The sequence below is a fragment of the Balaenoptera acutorostrata genome, chromosome 3, assembly GCF_949987535.1.
Source record: "Balaenoptera acutorostrata chromosome 3, mBalAcu1.1, whole genome shotgun sequence".
NCBI classification, from domain to species: Eukaryota; Metazoa; Chordata; class Mammalia; order Artiodactyla; family Balaenopteridae; genus Balaenoptera; species Balaenoptera acutorostrata.
Window position 1 is genome coordinate 135397133 of NC_080066.1, and position 25240 is coordinate 135422372.

General features: G+C 39.2%; 1 protein-coding gene across 10 annotated transcripts in view; it reads left to right on the forward strand.

The window, feature by feature from the left end:
• The window catches only part of FBXO34 (F-box protein 34), an 88752-nt gene that overhangs the window by 22632 nt on the left and 40880 nt on the right, over window positions 1-25240 (forward strand). For 2 of the 10 annotated variants that reach the window (XM_057542971.1, XM_057542972.1), the window contains 2 exons: window positions 171-261; window positions 1261-1330. The exons of 3 other annotated variants lie outside the window; for them this stretch is intronic. In XM_057542971.1, the coding sequence (XP_057398954.1) occupies window positions 216-261; window positions 1261-1330 (116 nt within the window). In that variant the 5' untranslated portion in view covers window positions 171-215. Of the gene's footprint in view, window positions 1-170; window positions 262-1260; window positions 1331-25240 lie in introns of those variants that run through there. 5 more of the 10 variants (XM_057542973.1, XM_057542975.1, XM_057542976.1 and 2 more) reach the window with 3 other exon arrangements.

A 25240-nucleotide genomic window follows, 5' to 3' on the forward strand; every position in this document is an offset into this window, starting at 1 on the left:
TTTTCTTGTACTCTTTTGCCTTTTCACAGCTTCCTGTCTTGCTTTATGAATGCAACGTCTTGCCTTTCTGAGGATCTCAGAGAGCTTTTCACAAGTTCTGTTTTATGAATTGTTTATTCCTTTGTCGCATTTCTTTAACTTTTTGTTTCCTTGTCTCTTTCATGTTACAGATGTTTGATTCTGATTTAACCAATCAAATGGAAGAATGAAGCAATATGAAACTGATTGGGATCTCTGTATCTAGACAGGGTTCGTCAGCTGGTGAGCTTTGCATTAGGGTGGGCAGTTAGGGGACCCTATTAGCCTTGGTCAGTGGTTCTAATGTAATAGCTGCCGTTAATTCTCTCCAGACTATTTAATTTCATTAAAGAAGGACCTGCCAGAGTTTTTTTGGTTTTGTTAGTTTCCTTTGTTTATTTTGTTTTTTTTTAATAATGTAAAATCTCAAAGGTAACCAGGAATGTGAAGAGGGTCAATGATCAAGGGTCTAGAAATGTTCAAGTGGTCATCTTTCCTGCGCTTCAGGGTGAAAAGTTAGGGTACAGAGTAGTATAGCAGAGAGTAGCCAAGATGTTGGAGCCGGACTGTTTGGGTTCAAGTCTGGTTCTGCCACTTAGTTATAGGAAGCTACTTAACAAGTTACTTAACCTTTCAGTGCCCCACTTTTCTCATTTGTAATTTTTGGACAATAATAGTACCTACCTATTAGGTTGTTAAGAGGACTTAATTAAAAATGCATATTAAATAGTGGCATTTAGTAAAATCTCAGAAAGTGTTAATTTCTTTTTCTCCCTTCCAGTAATAACAATTATGGTGGTGATTGCCCACAGCAGAAATTTTGGCGGGATTAAGTAATTTTAGATTGTGTTTTTCTCTTTAGAACCTCAAAGTGGTATCATTGGTATCATTACTTGAAGTGCTGAGATGTATATGGGCAAATGTTTTCATAAAAGTCTTTCAAAGGTCCCCATCTTCCCTCCAAAAACGAATCTCACTCAAGATAACTTGATAAAAGTAGTTTTGGAGCCAGAAAACTAGCAATGAAAAAATACCATTTTCACGCCCAGAAACTCTATGTACAATCAGAATCATATGTGCTCAGGGTGTTAGGAAGCTTTGTCTCCATACAAAACACTCACTGACAATCCTACTTCTTGAACTTGAGAAACATTGAAAGTTTCTTTATAAATGGATATCTAGGGCAAGACTGGCAGGAGGAAATAATTCTTGAAAAAAAAATTTTTTTTTTTTTGCTTCGAGTGTTGCCCCAATTATGGTGGAATACTGTGAGATTTTCCTCACCATACCCTCTGCTATTTGTAAAATTCAGGTGAGTTGAAGGAGTAAAACTTCTTTTTTTTTTTTGGCTGCGTTGGGTCTTCATTGCTGTGTGCGGCCTTTCTCTAGCTGCGGAGAGCGGGGGCTACTGTTTGTTGTGGTACGCAGGCTTCTCATCACGATGGCTTCTCTTGTTTCGGAACACCAGCTCTAGGCACGCAGGCTTCAGTAGTTGTGGCACGTGGGCTCAGTTGTGGGCTCACGTGGGCTCTAGAGCTCAGGCTCAGTAGTTGTGGTGCATGGGCTTAGCTGCTCTGCGGCATGTGGGATCTTTCCGGCCCACAGGTTCCCGAACCCGTGTCCATGGCATTGGCAGATTCTTAACCACTGTGCCACCAGGGAAGCCCGGCAGGTGGATTCTTAACCACTGCGCCACCAGGGAAGTCCCAGTAAAACTCTTGTGTAGTGGTTCTTGCCCTCCTCCCCCCAAACTTGACCCTTATCTGAACTAAGATGTTTTAGTTCGGGTTATTTATCTTGTTTTTTTCCTTCTCCCACACAGTGGAGGAAGTTCTTAGAATCTATTATTGTTACTGTTATTATAATCATATTATTTATGTTTTTTTTTTTTTTTTAATAGCTACTTTATTTATTTATTTTTGGCTGTGTTGGGTCTTCGGTTCGTGCGAGGGCTTTCTCTAGTTGCGGCAAGTGGGGGCCACTCTTCATCGCGGTGCGGGGACCGCTCTTCATCGCGGTGCGCGGGCCTTTCACTGTCGCGGCCCCTCCCGTTGCGGGGCACAGGCTCCAGACGCGCAGGCTCAGTAGTTGTGGCTCACGGGCCCAGGTGCTCCGTGGCATGTGGGATCTTCCCAGACCAGGGCTCGAACCCGTGTCCCCTGCATTAGCAGGCAGATTCTCAACCACTGCGCCACCAGGGAAGCCCCATATTATTTATGTTTTAAAATGGAAATACACACAGAGGTAGAGTCACTGAGCCCCTATATATGTACCAGTTAGTTTCAATATTTTGCCATACTTGTTTATTCTTGTCCCAATTAAATTTTTTAAAGCAAATTCTAGATATCATGTCATTTTAGCCCTAAATACATCAATATGTGTCTTTAAAAAATGCATTTTCCCCCATAACCACAGTACCATTATCCTACCTAACAAAATTAACAGAGTGATCTGACACCTAGCTTCTGAATTTTACTCTCTATCTTAGTATCATAAGATTCCTTTATGTCATCTAAAACCCAGATATGTTCAAGTTATATGTGGTATCATTTTTAGACTTGGTTTTCATTTACATAAAAATATTTGCATCTTGCAAATATTTGACTTTCTAACTTGTTATGGAAAATTTTAATCACATAAAAGTAGATGAAATGCATTAGTAAAGCCCCAGGTACCGATCACCCAGCTTTGACAGTAATCAAATCATGCCTAATTTTGTTTCATTTATTCCCCCTCTTCTTCCTCCTGGATTATTTTCAAGCAAATCCCAGGTATCATTTCATTTGGAGTCTAGTGCATCTTTAAAAGATAAGGACTCTTTAAAATAAAAAGTCTATCTATCTATCTATCTATCTCACCCCCCTTAAGTTCCTTAATATCATCAGATATCCAGTGTTCAAATGTCTGGTTGTCTCAGATATCATAGTTTGAATCAGTATCCATATAAAGTCCCTAATTTGCAGTTGGTTGGTAATGACTTTTAAGTCCCTTTTAATCTAGAGGTTCCCCTTGCTGCCTCTCTCATTTTCTCTCTCCCTTGAAATCTGTTTATTAAAGAAATCAGGTTTTATGTCCTTTAGAGTTTCTCAGAGTCTGGATTTTAATGACTCTATCCCTGGGGCTTAGCTTAATTAACATGTTCTTATGTCCTCTGTATCTCCTGTAAATTGGTGATTGAATCTGGAGGCATACTTCCTTATAGAATATATAATACATGCAAATGATAAAGGTTTAAAATGGTACAAAAGGGTATATATTGAAAAGTCAGTCATTTTCTCACAGTGTACCTTTAGGTGTCTTCCCCAGAAGCAATTATTGTGTGTAGAGTGAATGATATTTTTTTTTTTTTTTTTTTTTTTTAAAGGATTTTCTTATTTATTTATTTATTTATTTATTTATTTATTTATTTATTTTTGGCTGTGTTGGGTCTTCGGTTCGTGCGAGGGCTTTCTCCAGTTGCGGCAAGCGGGGGCCACTCTTCATCGCGGTGCGGGGACCGCTCTTCATCGCGGTGCGCGGGCCTTTCTCTATCGCGGCCCCTCCCGTCGCGGGGCACAGGCTCCAGACGCGCAGGCTCAGCAATTGTGGCTCACGGGCCCAGCTGCTCCGTGGCATGTGGGATCTTCCCAGACCAGGGCTCGAACCCGTGTCCCCTGCATTAGCAGGCAGATTCTCAACCACTGCGCCACCAGGGAAGCCCCATATTATTTATGTTTTAAAATGGAAATACACACAGAGGTAGAGTCACTGAGCCCCTATATATGTACCAGTTAGTTTCAATATTTTGCCATACTTGTTTATTCTTGTCCCAATTAAATTTTTTAAAGCAAATTCTAGATATCATGTCATTTTAGCCCTAAATACATCAATATGTGTCTTTAAAAAATGCATTTTCCCCCATAACCACAGTACCATTATCCTACCTAACAAAATTAACAGAGTGATCTGACACCTAGCTTCTGAATTTTACTCTCTATCTTAGTATCATAAGATTCCTTTATGTCATCTAAAACCCAGATATGTTCAAGTTATATGTGGTATCATTTTTAGACTTGGTTTTCATTTACATAAAAATATTTGCATCTTGCAAATATTTGACTTTCTAACTTGTTATGGAAAATTTTAATCACATAAAAGTAGATGAAATGCATTAGTAAAGCCCCAGGTACCGATCACCCAGCTTTGACAGTAATCAAATCATGCCTAATTTTGTTTCATTTATTCCCCCTCTTCTTCCTCCTGGATTATTTTCAAGCAAATCCCAGGTATCATTTCATTTGGAGTCTAGTGCATCTTTAAAAGATAAGGACTCTTTAAAATAAAAAGTCTATCTATCTATCTATCTATCTCACCCCCCTTAAGTTCCTTAATATCATCAGATATCCAGTGTTCAAATGTCTGGTTGTCTCAGATATCATAGTTTGAATCAGTATCCATATAAAGTCCCTAATTTGCAGTTGGTTGGTAATGACTTTTAAGTCCCTTTTAATCTAGAGGTTCCCCTTGCTGCCTCTCTCATTTTCTCTCTCCCTTGAAATCTGTTTATTAAAGAAATCAGGTTTTATGTCCTTTAGAGTTTCTCAGAGTCTGGATTTTAATGACTCTATCCCTGGGGCTTAGCTTAATTAACATGTTCTTATGTCCTCTGTATCTCCTGTAAATTGGTGATTGAATCTGGAGGCATACTTCCTTATAGAATATATAATACATGCAAATGATAAAGGTTTAAAATGGTACAAAAGGGTATATATTGAAAAGTCAGTCATTTTCTCACAGTGTACCTTTAGGTGTCTTCCCCAGAAGCAATTATTGTGTGTAGAGTGAATGATATGTTTTTATTAAGCTGTTATATCACCAGTAAGCATACTAAATATACTAGTAATTCTGAAGATATAAAGATTACTAATTTGTACATTTTAGAATTTGATTTTTTAAAATTTATTTTTAATTTTGTTGTTGTTGTTGTTTGTTTTATTTGGCTGCATTGGGTCTTAGCTGCGACACGTGGGATCTTCGTTGCGGCATGCGGGATCTTTTGTTGTGGTGTGTGGGCTCCAGAGCACGCGGGCTCAGTAGTGCGGTGCACGGGCTTAGTTGCCCTGCAACATGTGGGATCTTAGTTCCCCGACCAGGGATCGAACCCACGTCCCCTGCATTGGAAGGCGGATTCTTAACCACTGGACCACCAGGGAAGTCCCTAAAATTTTTTTATATTTTATTGAAGTATAGTTGATTTACAATGTTGTGTTAGTTTCTGGTGTACGGCAAAGTGATTCAGTTATACATATATATTCTTTTTTATATTCTTTTCCATTTTAGGTTATTACGAGATATTGAACATAGTTTCCTGTACTATACAGTAGGACCTCGTTGTTTCTCTATTTTATATGTAGTGGTTTGTATCTACTAATCCCAAACTCCTAATTTATCCCTCTCCCCTTTCCCCTTTGGTAACCATAAATTTGTTTTCTATGTCTGTGAGTCTGTTTCTGTTTTGTAAATAAGTTTATTTGTATCATATTTTAGAGCTCACATGTAAGTGATATCATATGATATTTGTCTTTCTCTGTCTGACTTACTTCACTTAGTATAATAATCTCTGGGTCTATCCACATTGCTGCAGATGGCATTATTTCATTCTTTTTTATGGCTCAGTAGTATTCCATTGTGTGTGTGTGGGGTGTGTGTACGTGTACCACATCTTCTTTATCCATCTGTGGATGGACATTTAGGTTGCTTCCATGTCTTGGCTATTGTTAATAGCACTGCTGTGAACATTGAGGTGCATGTATGTTTTTGAATTATAATTTTCTCCGGATATATGCCCAGGAGTAGGATTGCTGAATCACATGGTAACTCTAGTTTTTTAAGGAACCTCCATACTGTTCTCCTTAGTGGCTGCACCAATTTACATTTCCACCAACCGTGTAGGAGGGTTCCCTTTTCTCCACACCCTCTCCAGCATTTATTGTTTGTGGAGTTTTTAATGATGGCTATTCTGACTGGTGTGAGGTGATACCTTGATTTGCATTTCTCTAATAATTAGTGATGTTGAGCATCTTTTCATGTTCCTGTTGGCCATCTGTAAGTCTTCTTCAGAGAAATGTCTTTTTATTTTTAAAGAATCCATGATAAACTTTATTTTTTAAAATGTGTTTATTTATTTATTTTTGGCTGTATTGGGTCTTTGTTGCTGCATGTGGGCTTTCTCTAGTTGGCAGTGAGTGGGGGCCCCTCTTCGTTGCGCTGTGTGTGCTCCTTGTTGCAGTGGCTTCTCTTGCTGTGGAGCACGGGCTCTAGGCACGTGGGCTTCAGTAGTTGTGGCTTGCAGGCTCAGTAATTGTGGCTCGCGGGCTCTAGAGCACAGGCTCAGTAGTTGTGGTGCACGGGCTTAGATGCTCTGCGGCATGTGGGATCTTCCCGGACCAGGGCTCGAACCCGTGTCCCCTGCATTGGCAGGCGGGTTCTTAACCACTGCACCACCAGGGACGTCCCAGAAATGTAATTTTTTGATTGGGTTGTTTGTTTTTTTGTTATCGAGTTGTATGAGCTGTTTGTATATTTTGGAAATTAGGCCCTTGTCAGTCGCATCCCTTGCAAATATTTTCTCCCAATCTGTAGGTTGTCTTTTTGTTTTGTTTATGGATTCCTTTGATGTGCAAAAGCTTGTAAGTTTGATTAGGTCCCATTTGTTTATTTTTGCTTTTATTTCCATTGCCTTCAGAGAGTGAGCTAAGAAAATATTGCTATGATTTGTGTCAGAGAATGTTTTGCCTGTGGTCTCTTCTAGGAGTTTTATGGTGTCCTATCTTATATTTAAGTCTTTAAGCCATTGTGAGTTTGTGTATGGTGTGAGGAATTGTTCTAATTTCATTGATTTACATGCAGCTGTCTAGCTTTCCCAACACAACTTGCTGAAGAGACTGTCTTTTCTCCAGTGTATAGTCTCGCCTCCTTTGTCAAAAATAATTGACCATAGGTGTGTGGGTTTATTTCTGGACTCTATTCTGTTCCATTGATCCATATGTCTGTTTTCATGCCAATACCACACTGTTTTGATTACTGTAGCTTTGTGGTATTGTCTGAAGTCTGGGAGGTTTATGCCTTTAGCTTTGTTCTTTTTCTTCAGGATTGCTTTGGCAATTCTGGGTCTTTTGTAGTTCCATATAAATTTTAGGATTATTTGTTCTAGTTATTTGAAAAATGTCATGGGTAATTTGATAGGGATCACATTAAATCTGTAGATTGCTTTGGGAAGTATGGACATTAGAATTTAATTTAAATAGTGTATAAGTATATGATGCCGTTTAAGATGTGGTATTTTCTTTTTGGCGAAGCAGAATTTTTAAGGTGAGGTGGTAGCTAATTAGAAATTGTTTAAGCTAGATTCCTTGGCACTGCAGTGGACTACTCTTCACACAGTGAACAACATGAAAAGTAACCCCGTTAAGGGAAACATTAAAAAGAATCTTTATTAACATTATTCAATGTCTGATACAGTTAGCTTTATTTTCTCAGATATGAAGATAGTGGAGTTCTGTGGTTTCTTCATGTAAAATGAGGGCAATATTTATATCAATGGGCTTTGGTGGGTCTTGAGTGAGAAAGCTCCTAGCACAGTACAAAGTGTGGAAGAGATACTTGAATGTTAGCTTCCTTTTCTATAAGCATGGCCATAATTAACCATGAGACTCTTCTGCTTAAGTAGAATATTTTGGGTACAAGATGGGTGGCCAGGGAAACCATACCCAGTTTTAAGGGTTAGGTTGGGTCAAGAACAGGTCTGCTAGAGTGAGCCAGGGTGTACAATCTGAGTCACTTGGTCAGGACAGGTTGTGGAACTGCTGGTTAGAACAGGTGAGTTATGCCACATGTACCCATAGTCCACTACTATTTCTTGTGGTCTCTCCCCCCCACCTCAGCTCCCTCCCCAGTGGTTTTGCTGTCTGACAGACAGTACAGTTCAGAAGATAGGCATTAGATCAGTTTTAGGTGTACAGGAAGAACAGTGATTGGATTACTGGGAAGACAAGCAGCAGTGGGGGGGGGGGGCCATGGGAAGCCAGGGACCAAGCAAGCTGACTGGCCAGAAGATGTAGATGTAGCTCTAGCTGCACAAGAGCAAGCTGGTTACAAAGTTATATGCAGAAAGTCTAATGAGAACAAAAATAGGGGAACACTTTCTGGCTCCTTAAATGATAGTTTCTTTCATGAGACCAACCTAAAAACAATTTACTGGTAAGAGTATTCCAACTAAGCTTCTAGGTTTGAGTTGTGGGATATCAGCTGGGGACGACTTTTGGATTTTATTTCTGTTTACCAGCTAGATCAGACATTTGGACCTGGGATAATGACCATCTGTTAATTTGCCTCTGCTTGATCATGTAGGAAATTTGTATGATGTTAGGCTAGTTAATAGGATAGAAATGTAAATGCCTTTGCTCACATCAAGTGATTCCGTAGTATTTTGTTTGGGAGAAAGTATAGAGATAGCGGAGTGTTCTCAAGGAAACTCCCTTTAGTTGTTATTTTTCTCATAGCTAGACGTGGGTCTGAATACTCTGTGACTAGAGTAGGCTTTATAATTAGAAAGTAGTGCAGGGACTTCCCTGGTGGTGCAGTGGTTAAGAATCCGCTTGCCAATGCAGGGGACACGGGTTCGAGCCCTGATCCAGGAAGATCCCACATGCTGCAGAGCAACTAAGCCCGTGTGCCACAACTACTGAGCCTGTGCTCTAGAGCCCGTGGTCTGCCGCAAGAGAAGCCACTGCAGTGAGAAGCCCGTGCACCGCAACGAAGAGTAGCCCCCGCTCGCCGCAACTAGAGAGAAAGCCTGCGCACGGCAACGAAGACCCAACGCAGCCAAAAATAAATAAATAAATAAATATTTAAAAAAAGAAAGTAGGGCTAAGTGGTTACTTACTAGATATGGGAAACAAATTGTATGGTGTTTCCTGGGTTTAGAGAAGAATTGATTAAATGATAAGAAATTGTTTTCCCTTGGTTGGCAAGGTTCTTTCTAAATCCAATCTAATAGTCTTTGGGCAAATATGTCCAAGTATAAGGGACTTGCCTGTGATTTGAACTAAATCTGTTTCCTTTTTCTGGTGAATAATGAAATAGTAAAGGGGCTAATAGTTGTCAGCTTGTGAAGGGATTCTGAGGCAAGTAAATCTTGCCACCACTGTTTGCTCCTAGTGTTCCTTAATTTAAGCAGGTAGTTTTATGTTCCTGTTCTAGAACAACTCTGAAAACAAATATATTGGATCAGAGTGGAGTGTAAGAAATAGTCAAGGACATTGTGCATTCATTGACTGGAGTAGAAGGTACCCACATGGCCTACATTATTCTCATACAATAGAACAACCTAGTTAAAACAGATAGATAAAAAATATTTTAATGCGTATTAATTTCTAGAGTTCTTTAAGACCCTCCCCCTCTTTTAAGCACAGGCTGTTCATTCTTTTCGATAAAATTTATGTGTTATCATCATTACAGGAATTGCTCCAGCTGTTGAAAAATAATTATACTAGAGTGAGCACTTGTTTTGGTTTGCTTTGAACAAAGTAGACAACACCTATCTGCATGATTATAGTATCAACTGGGTATTGTGCTGAGTGATCTAATCCTCACCACAACTCTGAAATATCAGAAGTAGTGACTTGCCAAGGCCATAGAACTAAGAAATGGTTATTCTTAGAGTAGAGTCCAGGCTTTACTAGAAGTGAGGTGATATTTTGCTTAAAAATTTGTGTGTGTGGGGTGTTATTTAAGTAATTTACTGTATCTAAGGCTATGATATCATAATTTACTAACTTTTACCAGGTTTTAAAAATTAGAATTTGATAGCTGAGACAACACCCCCCTGTGCCCCCCAACATGGAGATAAACTAGGATTGGAGTCTCTAGTTTCGTAGGCGTTAGCCTGTGGGGAGCTGTTGGGAAGGGAAGAATTTGAATCCCCTTTCTATTTCTGTAGTTGTAAAGTTTCTGGAAGTCTTGGAGCCATGGGAACATGTTTTGTTTTTTCCTTATCCCCTTAATTTCCTTCTCCCTCATCTTTCCACTCCCACTCCCCAATAAAAATAAACATATTTGTGAAAGAGGGCTAAGGGTATTGTGAATCCAGCAGGTTCAGACAAGTGTTGTAAGTGTGAAGGGCAGGAAGCCATGTTTGCTAGGACCAAGTTACTGCCTGAGAAGAAATGTGTCCTTAGAGAAGAGAAAGCCTGGGTACAAGGGTAGTAAAGAGGGAGACAATTTCAGTCCCTCTTGAAGACTGTCATTCATGTGGATCCTATAGGGCTAATGTAAAGAGGAGTTGTCTCACTAGACTGATGGAAGCCCCTCGTTGTTCTGTGTCCAAGTGGATCAGAGGTATTTTCTTTCTGAACTATAGTGAGTGGTCTGTTGAGCACATAGGAGCTGAGTGTGGAGTCTTAAGTAATAGTCAAGCACATTGTGCATTCATTGCCTGGAGTAGAAGGTACCCACAGTGGCCTGGGTTGTTCTGACACTCTAGAATAGACAGAAGAGAATAACAAAAATGAAACAGTTCTCAGTTCCTTAAATTTTAGCAGTTTGTTTTGAGATCCATTTATAATAGTAAATAAATTTATAAGTGAGTTGAATCAACAAGTTTTTGCTGGGTTGCTATTGCAACTCTAATGGTTCCTTTCCCTACTGGGAATCCAGGTGGACATTTTTAGAGAGGGAGAGGAATTCCTCAGGTCCACACAGGGCGTGGCAGAGTGGAACTGGAAGCTCACTTCCAGATGCTTCCTCAGACAAAACTTGTTCCCTTTGGGAGGCTGCTGGGTGATGCCCACTATTCGGAACAACTAACAGTCCTGAGAACCCATAGCAGCACGTAGTAGGCGCTGAGTCGACAGACTTTGTTAATTGAGTAAATGATTCTATCGGGACACAAAAAGCAAGCCTTGAGGCTGGGAGGGGATCCTCAATCTTGTCTTCAAACAGGAGGTCTTGCTCCTTTTTGGTGTGGGTGGGTGAAATGGGGCTTGGGAAGGGAAGAGGTGCATCATGAATTCTTTTGTAAACAGAGGACAACGGGGTGTTGGGAAGAGGCTGTGAGCAGGCACATCCCAGAAATTGAGCACAGAGGACTCAGTGGCTGGACCCTTACCTCTGCTCTCTCCGTATCACACTGTCTCCCACCCAGGACACAGGGCGAACAGCTCACCCAGGTGGACTCTTGAGAAAAGTACTTGATTATGTCACCTGGCATAACTGTTCACCTGGCATTGGTGATCTGCTGAAAAACATTTGAGATGTATCTCATATACCCCCATGAACTTGGGACTATGAATGTACCAGGGTCTAATACTACGATGGTATGAAATAAATAAACTTCCTCATTTTGCATTTAGGTTTTTCAAACTTTAAGTTTGAAAAGCATGCTGTTAGTTCTTTGGCAAAGCTCTCTGAAGTTGAACAATCTTTGCTCATGGAATGACTTCCCTACCACTGGAGAGGTTCAGGCTGTGTGATCTCTTAGGGGATGGGTTATAAAAATATATTGGTACACCTGAAACTTACATAATAATTGTATATCAACTATACCTCAATTAAAAAAAACACTATAGCTGTATGAAAGGCTGTGTTTTAAAAAGGCACCCCAAATGATCACATCCTAATATTAAAGCTGACTGTGCAAAAAGTAAATTAAAATAATAAAAGGGACTAATTTTTTCCCCACTGATTGAACCCAACAGTTCTTTTTTTTTTTATTTTAATAAATCATTTATTTATTTATTTATTTATGGCTGTGTTGGATCTTTGTTGCTGTGTGCGGGCTTTCTCTAGTTGCGGTGAGTGGGGAGCTCTTTGTTGCGGTGCGAGGGCTTCTCATTGTCGTGGCTTCTCTTGTTGCGGAGCACGGGCTCTAGGAGCGCAGGCTTCAGTAGTTGTGGCACGTGGCTCAGTAGTTGTGGCTTGCGGGCTCTAGAGCTCAGGCTCAGTAGTTGTGGTGCACGGGCTTTGTTGCTCCACGGCATGTGGGATCTCCCCGGGCCAGGGCTCGAACCTGTGTCCCTTGCATTGGCAGGCAGATTCTTAACCACTGCACCACCAGGGAATCCCCCAACAGTTCTTTTTTTTTTTTTTTAAAGCATTTTTTTTTTTTTATAGCTACTTTATTTATTTTTGGCTGTGTTGGGTCTTCGGTTCGTGCGAGGGCTTTCTCTAGTTGCGGCAAGTGGGGGCCACTCTTCATCGCGGCGCGGGGACCGCTCTTCATCGCGGTGCGCGGGCCTTTCACTATCGCGGCCCCTCCCGTTGCGGGGCACAGGCTCCAGACGCGCAGGCTCAGTAGTTGTGGCTCACGGGCCCAGCTGCTCCGTGGCATGTGGGATCTTCCCAGACCAGGGCTCGAACCCGTGTCCCCTGCATTAGCAGGCAGATTCTCAACCACTGCGCCACCAGGGAAGCCCCCCCAACAGTTCTTAAGAATGAGGCTGACATTAAAATCTCAGAGGGGAAAAAATATCATATTGAAAATAGGTAAACTTTAGATTATATACACATTTTGTTCATTTATAAAATGTAAAAATTAAAGATTTTCCCGAATCTAGAAAAATAAAACTGGGAAAAAGCCTTTAAATTTCTTCTTTTCTCATTCCTCACCCACATTAGGTTTTCATAATCTAATCAATACCTGTGTTTCCCTCCTATTTGGAAATATGGTTACTTCGTACATAGAGTTTTTATTAAAAAAGGGGGTTCAAACCGCCTCTGCTTCCACCATCCAAATGTAAATAAAGCTTATTTCCATTGATTCCATTTCAGTTAACAACTTTTAAGTCCCTCTCCACTTACCAGGCAGTGAATTTTTTTTGAAAAGGATGGTTTTTTAGTGTGTCTATATACTCTGGTGGTATTTGCATACACATTTTATTTTTAAAATATATAGCTTAATTCTAATTCATTTGTAACACAGATGTACTGCTGATTTGTTCAGCTAAAGCAAACAACAGTCAAAGGAAAACAACCCTTACCCTTTATTCCAGTCGAAATTTTTGGTAGATTTTATTCTTTGGTTTTCTGTCATATTCCAGGCTATTTGTGAGCTCTCCTGTTATTGCTAAAGTTATAAGAAACTGGCTATCTTGGGTGAAAGTGGCAGAATTTTGCAGCCTTAAATGAACTTACTGACTTACCATTTGCCCATTCCTGCACATCTTTTCAAGAAAAAGTAGATTTGCTAACATCATTGGACAAGGGGCACAAACAAAACATTATACTTTGGAAGATAGCGGCTGTGTTAAATCTTCGTCATTCTCTTTTGAAAATACTCAAAATACAAAGTAACACCAAAGAGGAGCTTTGATATCACTGTGGAGTTGAATGTCTCATTTGCAAACACTTTTAAGTAACCTTGTATTGTATATAATGGGCTTCTCCTATTAGCTTGTTTGACTATATTGGTGTCTCTTTTTTTCCCCCGTTTATAGGGAAAATAAGTGTCTGTGTGAATGGCTCTATGAACAATAGACTCCTCTCACTGTTTTGTGTTGTCTCTTATCCATGGGCCAAATTTTAACTAGAAATCTATGATTCAAGTGATATAATTAACAACTTTTACTCTTCCCTTTATAAATCAATTATAAGGATCTGTATACCAAAGGATATTTGAAAAAAGTAGGAATACGAATTTGAACCTAAGTTTTTAAAGTTTACCTTAGAGGGGCTTATAAACAAATTTTTTCATTTGTTTGTTTTTTTGTTAATGAAACAGCTTAAACAAATGTTGATTCTGATCAGAAACTTAAGAAGAGACTTCAGAAGAGCTGAAATTTTAAGTGTTTACAGAGATAGCTCCCTTTTCCTGAGTGCTCACAAGCATTTTTTGCTAGGCACTTTACATGCATGTGTGTTAAGGACATAGAACAGGATTATTGTTGTCATATTATTACTAGACCCATGAGTGAGGTGTTTTTTTTTTAACTCTTTGGGAAGTTCTAATATGCTGCTAAGGTGAGAACGATTGCTCTAGGAAGATTCACAGATTTCTGGCTTGGGCCTCTGGGTGGATAGTTGTGCTTTTTGAAGAGATAATATGGAAAGAAAGAGGCTTAGTTTGTAAATATGTGGTTGGGTTGGCAGTTGGAAATAGGATCTGAAGCCCAGAGGCAAAGTCAGTTCTAAAGATGAGGTGTGGGAGAATTATTGGCAGCTAGATGGTACTCAAAGTTAGGGGATTAGGTGAAACTGCCTTGAGAGAGCTTGCATGTAGAAGACAAGACCCGGAATTCTGGGGAACCTTGAGATGTTTTGAGTGGGCGGACGGAGAGGAACCAGAGAACAAGTGTTCAAAAAAGAAGTAGCAACAAGGGAGTGAGTGATATTTCGGAAGCCAAGGGAGAAGATAGGGTCAAGTTATAGGGGACAGACTTGCGTAGCATATGGTAGGTGCTCCATACATTTTTGTTGCAAGTAGAATTGAATTAGTTTTAAGGAGTCATAAGTTTCCACTGGATTATCAGTTAGGAGGCTGCTGGTGACCTTGGTAAAAATAATTTAATTGGAGTAGTATTTCTCCTACCTTACTGTGGCCTCTTCTTGGTCTCTTTTGTAAGTTTCCTATCCTAACTATCAGAGTTTTGTAGGGCTTTGCTGTAGGTCATTGGTTCTCCAAGTGTGGCTCCCCAGACTTGCAACATCAACATCAACTTGTTAGAAATGAAAATTCTCAGGTCCCACCCAGACCTACTGAGTCAGAAACTCTGGGGATGGGATCCAACCATCTGTGTTTTAACAAGCCCTCCAGGTGATTGTGATGCTTATGAAATTTAAAAACCAATATTTTAAGACCTTTTCTCAGTCTGTGCTTTCTCCTTAAGTATTTAATCTATTATCATGGCTTGAGTTACCATGCTGTATGCCCAAACTTCCAAATTTATCTCCTTGGTCCAGTTCTTCTGAGGACCAGGTCCACAGATCCAGCTGCATGTTAATTCATTTTGACTTTGATATCTCATAGTCATAGGGACTATTGTCCACGCAGATGTTCACACTAGAAACCTAAGCTTGATCTACTTTCTTACACAAATACTAACAAATTCTAACCACATTCTACTTTACTGGTTTATACACATAAATGAAATAGTGATAATATTAATAATATAATGAATAAATGCCTCCTAAGTTGTGTGAAACACGTCTTTCAGGAAGTCTTAATTCTCAGAGCTGCTAATAAGTGATCAACCTGTCTTGCTGAGTGTGACTCCAGAGTTTAAAGGTTAAAAGTGTTATAAAACAAGGTCTCTAAACCCAAGTTGAGTACTTCACCTAGTGCTCAACCAAAGAAACTTGTGTATAAATGTATAATATATCTGCTTACTGTACAGGATTGAATATATAAAACTAGGTCAGTTGTAATTAATTGATAGGCAATTTCCAGGAAGGGGGAGGTTTTTAAGTGTTAGAGTGTGGGGGGCTTTGGGGCCAGAATGCTTTTGGTTCAAGTCATGATAGCACCACTTGCTGTGACCTTGGGCAAGTTACTTTCCTCCACTATGCCTCAGTTTCCTTATCTGTAAAATGAGGATAGTAACTGTCTATACCTCAAAGAGTTGTTAGGATTAAATATAATAATTAAGGGTTTGGAGTAAGAAGTGCCTGGCACATAGGTAAAGGTTCAGTAAATGCAAGCTACATTATTACTATCTCTTCCACTTATGCACTGTACTCCAGCCATTCTTAAATTCTCTTAGCTACTAGTAGCCATTCAGACGTGCCATGCACTTTTATGTTTTAAAACGCTTATGCAGGGCTTCCCTGGTGGCGCAGTGGTTAAGAATCCGCCTGCCAATGCAGGGGACACGGGTTCGAGCCCTGGTCCGGGAAGATCCCACATGCCGCGGAGCAACTAAGCCCGTGAGCCACAACTACTGAGCCTGTGCGTCTGGAGCCTGTGCTCTGCAACGGCAGAGGCCGTGACAGTGATAGGCCCGCGCACCGCGATGAAGAGTGGCCCCCGCTCGCCGCAACTGGAGAAAGCCCTCGCACAGAAACGCAGACCCAACACAGCCAAAAATAAATTAATAAATAAATAAATTTATAAAAAAAAAAAAAAAAAAAAACGCTTATGCATCCAGGTCTTCACTAAACTCTCCTGATTCTCCAGATGAGGTTAGGATTCCTTTTATATGTTTCCTTAATACCCTGTTTTTTAAAAGTAACAGCTTTATTGAAACATAATTCACATACCACACAATTAACCCATATAGAGTGTACAGTTCTGTGCTAGTCACAGAGTTGTAATCATCACCAAAATCAATTTTAGAACATTTGATTCAAGTCATGAGAGTACTCCCTGCTATCATGAAGATACTAAAAAGAATCCCTATACTCATTAGCAGTCACACGCATTTCCCCCATCCCTCCAGCTACTAGCAACCGCTAAATCTACTTTCTGTCTCTCTAGATTTGCTTATTCTGGACATTTCTTCTAAATAGAATCATACATTATGTGGTCTTTTGTGTCTGGCTTCTTTCACTTACTGTAATGTTTTCAAGGTTCATCCATGTAGCACATATCAGTACTTCATTCCTTTTTATGGCTGAATAGTATTTCACTACATGAATATACACTATTTATTTATTCATCAATTGATGGACATTTAGGTTATTTCTACTTTTTGGCTATTATGAATAATGCTGTTATGAAGATCCATGTACAAGTTTTGTGTAGATACATGTTTTCATTTCTCTAGAGTACATAACTAAGAGTGGAATTGCTGGATCATGTGGTAACTCTCTCTGTTTAGTCTTTTGAAGAACTGCCAAACTGTTCTCCATGGCTGCTGCATATTTTACATTTCCAACCCGAGTGTATGACAGTTCCAGCTTCGCCATATTCTTGCCAACAATTATTATCTCTTTTTGATTCTAGCCATCCTTAAGTGGGTGTGAAGTGGTTTTGATTTGCATTTCCCGGATGACTAATTATGTTGAGCATCTTTTCATATGTTTATTGCCATTAGTATATCTTCTTTGGAGAATGTCCTTTCCTCATTTTAAATTGAGTTATCTCTTTGTATTATTTGTATTTCTTTGTATTTTATTGAGTTACAAGAATTCATTATATTCTAGATACAAATCCTTTATCAGACATTATTTGCTGCAAGTATTTTCTCCCATTCTGGGAGGTTATGTTTTTACTTTCTTGATAGTTAAAATTAAAAGTTCTAAATTTTGGTGGAGTCTTTTTTTTCTTCTGTTGCTTATACTTTTTGTGTCATATCTAAGAAACCATTGCCTAATCCAAGGTAATGAACACTTAAAAGTTTCATAGTTTTAGCTCTTATTTGTTTTATAACTATTTTTCTGTCTTCCCTGTTAGAATGTCAGCACCACAGGAGGGCTTGGATGATGCTTATCTAATTTACTTGTTGTTTGGAGCTTGTTTAAGTCTTGGAAAATACTAAGTGTTCAATAATGATTGTTAGTTATTTTGGAAAGGCATACTTTAAGGAGCTATTATCAAAATGTATTTAAACACCCTAACTTGAAACACTTTTCTATTTTTTCTTGAAAAGCTAGGAACTGAAATATTGTATTTTGTTGGTGTTGCCAGGAGTTGTATTTATACTGCAGAGGTTTAGGAGACTTAAAATAAGTGTGTTTATTATGATTGCCTTCCTTAGTTCTCAGAACTTGTCTCTCTTTAGCTTACAAAATTGAGCTTTGTATCTGTACAAAATTGGGCAAATTGCATTTGCTTTTAGCCTTGGAGAGTTTTGTTTATTACTCTGGTCTCCATCAGTGATTCTAGAATAAACCAATGAGCAAGTCCCATGTTTCTAAACTTCTCTGTTTCCTTGTGATAAACAAAACTTTCATGCCACTTTCCAGGAGTCTGATAAACACCCGCAGTAGGTGTTGAAAGACAGATTCTCTTTACTGATTATTTCTACCAGCACAGAGAATTTTGTGGGGGTTTGCTACCACAGATTGTTACTCCCTCCTGTCATACTAGATATGGGGTTAGGGTAGCATCTGAAATGAGGGCTTTGACATATATTAAATTCAACTGCTGTGACTTTCTTTCGAGGTTAATGTATACTTTGTCATTATAAAACTGCATACTTAATCTTTTTTTTTATACATTTATTTTATTTATTTATCTATTTATTTTGGCTGCATTGGGTCTTTGTTGCTGCGTGCAGGCTTTCTCTAGTTGTGGTGAGCAGGGGCTACTCTTCGTTGCGGCACGCGGGCTTCTCATTGCAGTGGCTTCTCGTTGCGGAGCACGGGTTCTAGGCACACGGGCTTCAGTAGCTATGGCACTCGGGCTCAGTAGTTGTGGCACACGGGCCCTAGAGCACAGGCTCAGTAGTTGTGGTGCCCGGGCTTAGTTGCTCCGCGGCATGTGGGATCTTCCCGGACCAGGGCTTGAACCTGTGTCCCCTGCATTGGCAGGTGGATCCTTAACCACTGCACCACCAGGGAAGCCCCTGCATACTTAATCTTTTGAGGAGGGAGAACTGACACTTTGATAATGAGTGATTTTATACCTTAGACTATAAAATCCGTTTTTAGTTTCTGTTTTTTAGTGGATTGGCGTTATAAAGTAACTTTAAAATGAAAGGTATCTTGAACTGGTGCATTAACCAAATGTAGGTGTATTGCTAGATTTTGGACAGAATCCTGGAGGAATATTCTTAGGATTAAGCTAAATCATGGACGGAAATACCATCTCATCTAACTTTTTTTTTTTAATGTGGGTTTAAGAAGGTCTCAGTAGTGAGTGTTTATAAAAAATGTGTATGTGTTTGTATGCATTAAACAGATTTAGGATTTTACATCGGAAAATAAATCAAGCCATCTGATACCTTCTAAGGATGCACAAAGGAAAGAATAGTATTTGGATTTATTGCTTAGTTACAGTGACATGTCTGCTGGTAAAGTGATGAAATTGTTTAATGAGTTAGTATATGTCTCAATTCTAATAAAATTGGCTATAGGTTTATGTTTATGCTTGTGATTTTAGCTTTTACTATGGTAACCTCCATTCTACCATTTAAAAATTTAAAAAGACTTCCCAGAATTGAGTGCTGTACTTTTTATATTGGGAATAGCAGATCATCTCTAATTCTTGAAACACCAGCCCTGAGTTTCCTTAATACCATCACTGTCATTCTCATCCATGAAAATATCTTTCAGAATATACAAGTTTGGGTATTAATTAGACATAATTTCAAGTCATTTTGGGGAGTGGGGCTGGAATCTTTCAATGAATTCTTCTGTATTTCAATTTCCTTATACTCTCCCACCACTTTATTTTATTGTGAACTTGAATAATTTTATGTTTTCATATGATTTTTCTTTGATCCATAGCAGTCAGTTTTATTGCAAAACAAAAGCACAAAACAAAATACCCCAAACTGAAGCTTCCACAAATGTCAAGCGATTAGCAGAGTTCCTATACTTCAAAGTAGTGAGGGTGAGGTGAGGGTTTGATTGAAATGAATGATTTATTAGTTTTCTATGTTCTGTTCAATTAAGCTGTTTTTTCTTTTGACCTTTAAGTAGGTTCCAAATACATAAAACAGATTGAATTCATTTATATTTTCTTATTTTGCTTTAAAAATAATTTATTATTTATAATAAATAATTCAGAAAAGATTTACAGCATTATACTTGCTTTGGGCAGTTTTTTGGAATGCCATTTGGAGACATGAGATGTACCTCTGTTTTGCTTTTTGCAGTGCTTTGGGTAACTGCTAAACTTCTTGCATCGTTCTCACCGAATTTACAGGATAAGTTTAAAAGTATGGCCTCAGTCTTAACGATAAATGATTTTGCCTAAAGTCACTGTAAATAACAAATAATTTAGGTGGCCAACCTTTTATTTATTTATTTATTTATTTAGTTGCACCAGGTCTTATTTGCGGCAGGCAGGCTCCTTAGTTGCGGCAGGTGGGCTCCTTAGCTGCAGCATGTGGGCTCCTAAGTTGCAGCTCCAGGGCTCCTTTAGTTGTGGCTCGCCAGCTCCTTAGTTGTGGCATGTGAACTCATAGTTGTGGCATGCATGTGGGATCTAGTTCCCTGACCAGGGATTGAACCCAGGCCCCCTGAATTGGGAGTGCAGAGTCTTATCCACTGCACTGCCAGGGAAGTCCCGGTGGCCAACTTTTTTTTTTCTTTTTTTTAAATTTTTATTTATTTTCCTTTTTGGCCGTGTCGGGCGGCATGCGGGATCTTAGTTTCCCGACTAGGGATCGGACCGGTGCCCCCTGCAGTGGAAGCGCAGAGTCTTAACCACTGGACCACCAGGGAAGTCCCCAACCTTTTTTTAAAAAAATATTTATTTATTTAGCTGTGCCAGGTCTTAGTTGAGGCACACGGGATCTTTGTTGTGGCATGTGGGATCTTTTACTTGCGGCATGTGGGATCTAGTTCCCTGACAAGGGATCGAACCTGGGCCCCCTGCGTTGGGAGCGTGGAGTCTTAACCACTGGACCACCAGGGAAGTACCATCCCAACCTATTTTTATTGTAATCTTTTTTCTAGGTTTGGAGCTCTGTGTGAGGCTGGTTTTCAAAATACATATTTTAAAAAGATTTGTTAAAAATATGGGTTTTATCTACCTTGTGAGTTTTGGCAGAAATTTTCATAAATATTTCCTATTCTTAGAGCAAAATAGGGCAGTAGATACTGAACCTACTGAGGAGCTGCCCAAGAAGAGCTTAAACTCTGTGGGGTCTTTTAAAAACAGCGTGTCTGAGAAGACACTCCCCTTTCAGTTTAGTTTGAGCAGTAGCTCTCTTGTACTAGCTATTAGCCTAAAGTAGAAGTTCTAATTAATGCATTAGAATTGTATCTGAACATAATATTTCATAAATATGGGTCTTAAAAGCAACCTATTAAAATTGTTGTATAAAAGTTTTCACTGAATTTTATCCCTCATTTTCTTTCCATTTTACTACTAATAGTACTATGTTTGTGTATAAAGTTATGTTGATGTAATTATGGTCATATCATTGTTTAAGCTCTTTTTTGTCCCTTTTCTGATTTTTGCCTGAAGCCAGTTAACAGAGCGTCAACTATTGTAATTAATTTAGATTGAATACATTGCTTAAAATATTGACATGCCACAATGACAGATAAAGTGCCGCATTTTAAACCTGTGTAGTCTAGTAGTACACAGTAGCTCATTGTTTTATCAGATAAATTTTACATTCTAGCTGAAAGGCCTACTTAAATATGTGTGCATGTATATAATACATAGTCCTCTTCCCAATCATTTAAAAACAATTAGCTTATACTGTGCTTGAAAGTAAGCCATGAAGTTATGTGATTACCAGATTTTCAAAAACAATTGCATAATGTTTTGAACTTCATTATGGTTAGGAAAACGGAGTCAGGAAAACCAGTGGGAGAATAATTTGTTTCCTGAGGAATAGAGCAGTAGAATAACCACAACAAACCAAGCATTAGGTTTTATGTTACTTATTGCCTTCATTCAGTTTCCATTTTCATTAAATGTTTGTGAAACACCTGGTTTTCTCTAGCGTTGCAGTGCCTATGTTTAAAGCTTTCTACTATAGTTGTTTCTACATAGTATCCTTTTGAAAATTATATGTCAAATCTAGTATCCCGTGCATATATTTTAAGTTTACAGATTATACAAGGAAATAATAAGCATCTTTGTGCCTAAAAAAAGGCCATATTTACATCTTAGTAAATGGAACCTTTCTCGACTAGTGCTTTTCAAATAGTAAAAATTTTTATTGTGTGAAGGAGGAAGGGAACTTAAGCATCGGCATTATGATCATTTTTTCCCATATCCTATTAGCTAATTCCAAGATTGTTTAATATGGTATCCACCCATTTCATTTGGCTGCAACTTTTGCTCTTATGAAAGTAAGACTGATTGTTCTGAATTGCTCTGTATATGTGCTTTGGCACAGCATGAAGGTACCCTTAATAACATTGCCATTGTCTTTAAAACAGCTTGCAGCTATGACTACAAATAAACGGGTGTGACAGGAGGGCATGACAGATAATGGTTCTTTTTTCCACCCCTAGTGTTTAACAAATCTGCTTTGGACTGTGAGCCTTTTGTGTTTCCAGGACTACCTACTGTATTTTCTGTATATTGTTCCTAGTCAACTAAAATGTTTGCATATAACTTTGACATGTCTACAGTCGACCACTTTGAATTCTTTTTGTGGAGGCAAGCAAAACAAAATGTGTGGGAAGAAGTTGAGTAGCCTTGCCTCTATTGGCATTTTTTTTCCCCCACTTGCGTACTTAAATATGAGCTTAAATTATTTTGTGTGACTGTTGTCTTCCAAATGTTTGTTTGCTTTTGTCTGGTTTAGAAATTTGGGAATGGCCTTTGGTTTTAATTCCCTTCCTTTTTCAAAGCACAGTAATACTATCTTTACTGTGGAATTTCTTTCTAAACATGGAAAAAAATTGCTGGCTATTTGATTGGCTTTCTTTTAGATTGCTGAGAGATTCTGCACTGACCATGAATTGAGGATATTATTTGTGTCACACTTTATTCTATTTTAAATAATTTTATCAAGTGACATTGAAACAGGAGGGAAGGGGGCAGGGCACAACCTTTAAAAGAATGACATAGCCATAGTACATGGCGAAAACTAATGAGAACCGACTAGGTCCAAGATGGCAGAAGGTTCGACTTCCAGTAGACCTTGAGCCTCATTATACACTCATTGTAATACATTAACATGCTAAATGACACACCCACCAGCACCATGACAGTTCTAAGGCTAACCATAAAAGGCCAAAAAGTGGGCGGTGGCCCAATTCCTGGAAATCTCTGCCCCTTTGCCAAAATAATTGGAATAATCCTCCCACTCATTAGCCTATGAAATTATCCAGCCCATAAAAACTAACCAAACCATATTTCAAAGCTTCTTGCCTCTTGACTTCCAAGATGGCCCACACTCTGTAGACTGTGTTTCTCTCTAAATAATTCCACTTCTTACCTATCACTTCTTCTCCAAATTCTTTTGTGATGAAGCAAGAACCTCAAATTCACCAGGAACAATATGGGGGAGAAAGTAAATATCCATAAGGCATAAATCGGAAAAGCTTCCTTACTGCTTTATGAGGTTATCTGAATCCTATATTCCTCACTGACCCTTTTAAGAGAAAGGGATTGACGTTTAATTATGGCAGTCTCATATGGTTGTTAGTCTCATATGGTTGTTAGTCTCATATGGTTGTTGTTTAATTATGGCAGTCTCATATGGTTGAAAAATGGAGGATCAGATAAAACAAGCAGTTTGCATAGAATTACAGGCACATAGCTTGTAAGAGTCTGACTCCAAAGCCAATACTTTTAGTTCTAAACATATTTTCTACTTGAAGTTGAACCAGGAGGGAAGGGAGCAGGGCACAACCTTTGAAAGAATGGCATAGCCCGAGGACATGACAAACTGATTAGAACCAAATTGGTCCAAGATGGCGGACAAGTCGACTTCCACTAGACCTTGAGCCTCAGTATATGTTCACTGTAACACGTCAGCAAGCTAAATGACACACCCACAGGCGCCATGACAGTTCCAAGGCCGACCATAAGGATCAAAAAGTGGGCAGTGGCTGAATTCCTGGAAATCCCCACCCCTTCCCGAAATAGCTAGAATACTCCTCCCACTCATTAGCCTATGAAATTACCCACCCCTATAAAAACTGACAACCCCATACCCTGGTGCCACTCTCACCTTCTGAGATGGCCCACACTCTGTCTGTGGAGTGTGTTTCTCTCTAAATGAATCCACTTCTTACCTATCACTTTGTCTCTCACTGAATTCTTTCTGTGATGAGACATCAAGAACCCGAGCTTCATTAAGTCCTGAAACCAGGTGTGTGATCTCAGTTGGAAGACTGTGGGTTTTGGCTGGGTTTGAGTCCCAATCTGAGGTGCACGGTTTCAAAGTGGCTTATTTCTAGGGTCAGTTTGTCTTTTGGGAAATCCAATTGATAGCATAAAATAGTTAATGTTGTAAATAAATCAGAATTTGATGATATTTAAGGTGTACTAAGGAACAAGAATAACTTGCCTTTGATTTCTCATGGAATTAATTGATAATTAGCCTTACCTTTAAAGGTACTGCTATAGTATTTTAACATGTATTTTTTTTTTTTTTTTTTTTTTTACTTTTTTTTTTTTTTTAATGAGGATCTTGAATCAGATGCGTATGTTTGATTGATTGATTGATTGATTGATTGATTTTGGCTGTGTTGGGTCTTCGTTTCTGTGCGAGGGCTTTCTCCAGTTGTGGCAAGCGGGGGCCACTCTTCATCGCGATGCGCGGGCCTCTCACCGTCGCGGCCTCTCTCGTTGCGGAGCACAGGCTCCAGACGCGCAGGCTCAGCAGTTGTGGCTCACGGGCCCAGCCGCTCCGCGGCATGTGGGATCTTCCCAGACCAGGGCTCGAACCCGTGTCCCCTGCATTAGCAGGCAGACTCTCAACCACTGCGCCACCAGGGAAGCCCTTTAACATGTATTTTTAAATTTGGTTTTCACATTAAGATTCTTCCAAAGTTGGATTATTATCTTTATTTTACAGATGATGAAACTGAGATGCAAGTTTGAAGTAAGTGCTAAGTATGTCTAGATGAGAGATTCAGGTTTTCAGGAGAAAACAGTGGTTTAAATAGAACTCGGTGATTTGGAACGAAGATACTTAAGGCAAGCAGTGTCATCAATTCCTCCTTAGTTCCCTTATCTTTTAAGTGAAGAGGTTGAACCAAGTGATCTCTAAGTGACTCTTTTTCGGGGGCGGGGGGAGGGGGAGCAGCCCCACACTGCGCACGACATGCGGGATCTTAGTTCCCTGACCAGGGATGCGACCTGCACTCCCTGCATTGAAAGGGCAAAGTCTTAACCGCCAGGGGAGTCCCTAAATGCCTCTTTAAATGCTCCAGAATGAGCATACTTTAAAAGCCTCAGCGATCCATGAGCTTGAATGAGAAAAATGTTAGATTCTTGTTTTCACTAATCTCTAACTGAAATGTACCATTTGCTTCAAACCACAGCCAGTCAGCAGTCCCTGTGACTTTGTCATCAATTGACAGTCAGATATTTTTATATTACATTGTAGTTGTTATAGATACCTTGAAAATATCATTTATATTGGTCATAATTTGGAAATTATGGTAGTTAATAGACTTGTCATTAGAGCTCACTATTTTATATATTAAACAAGAAGTGTAT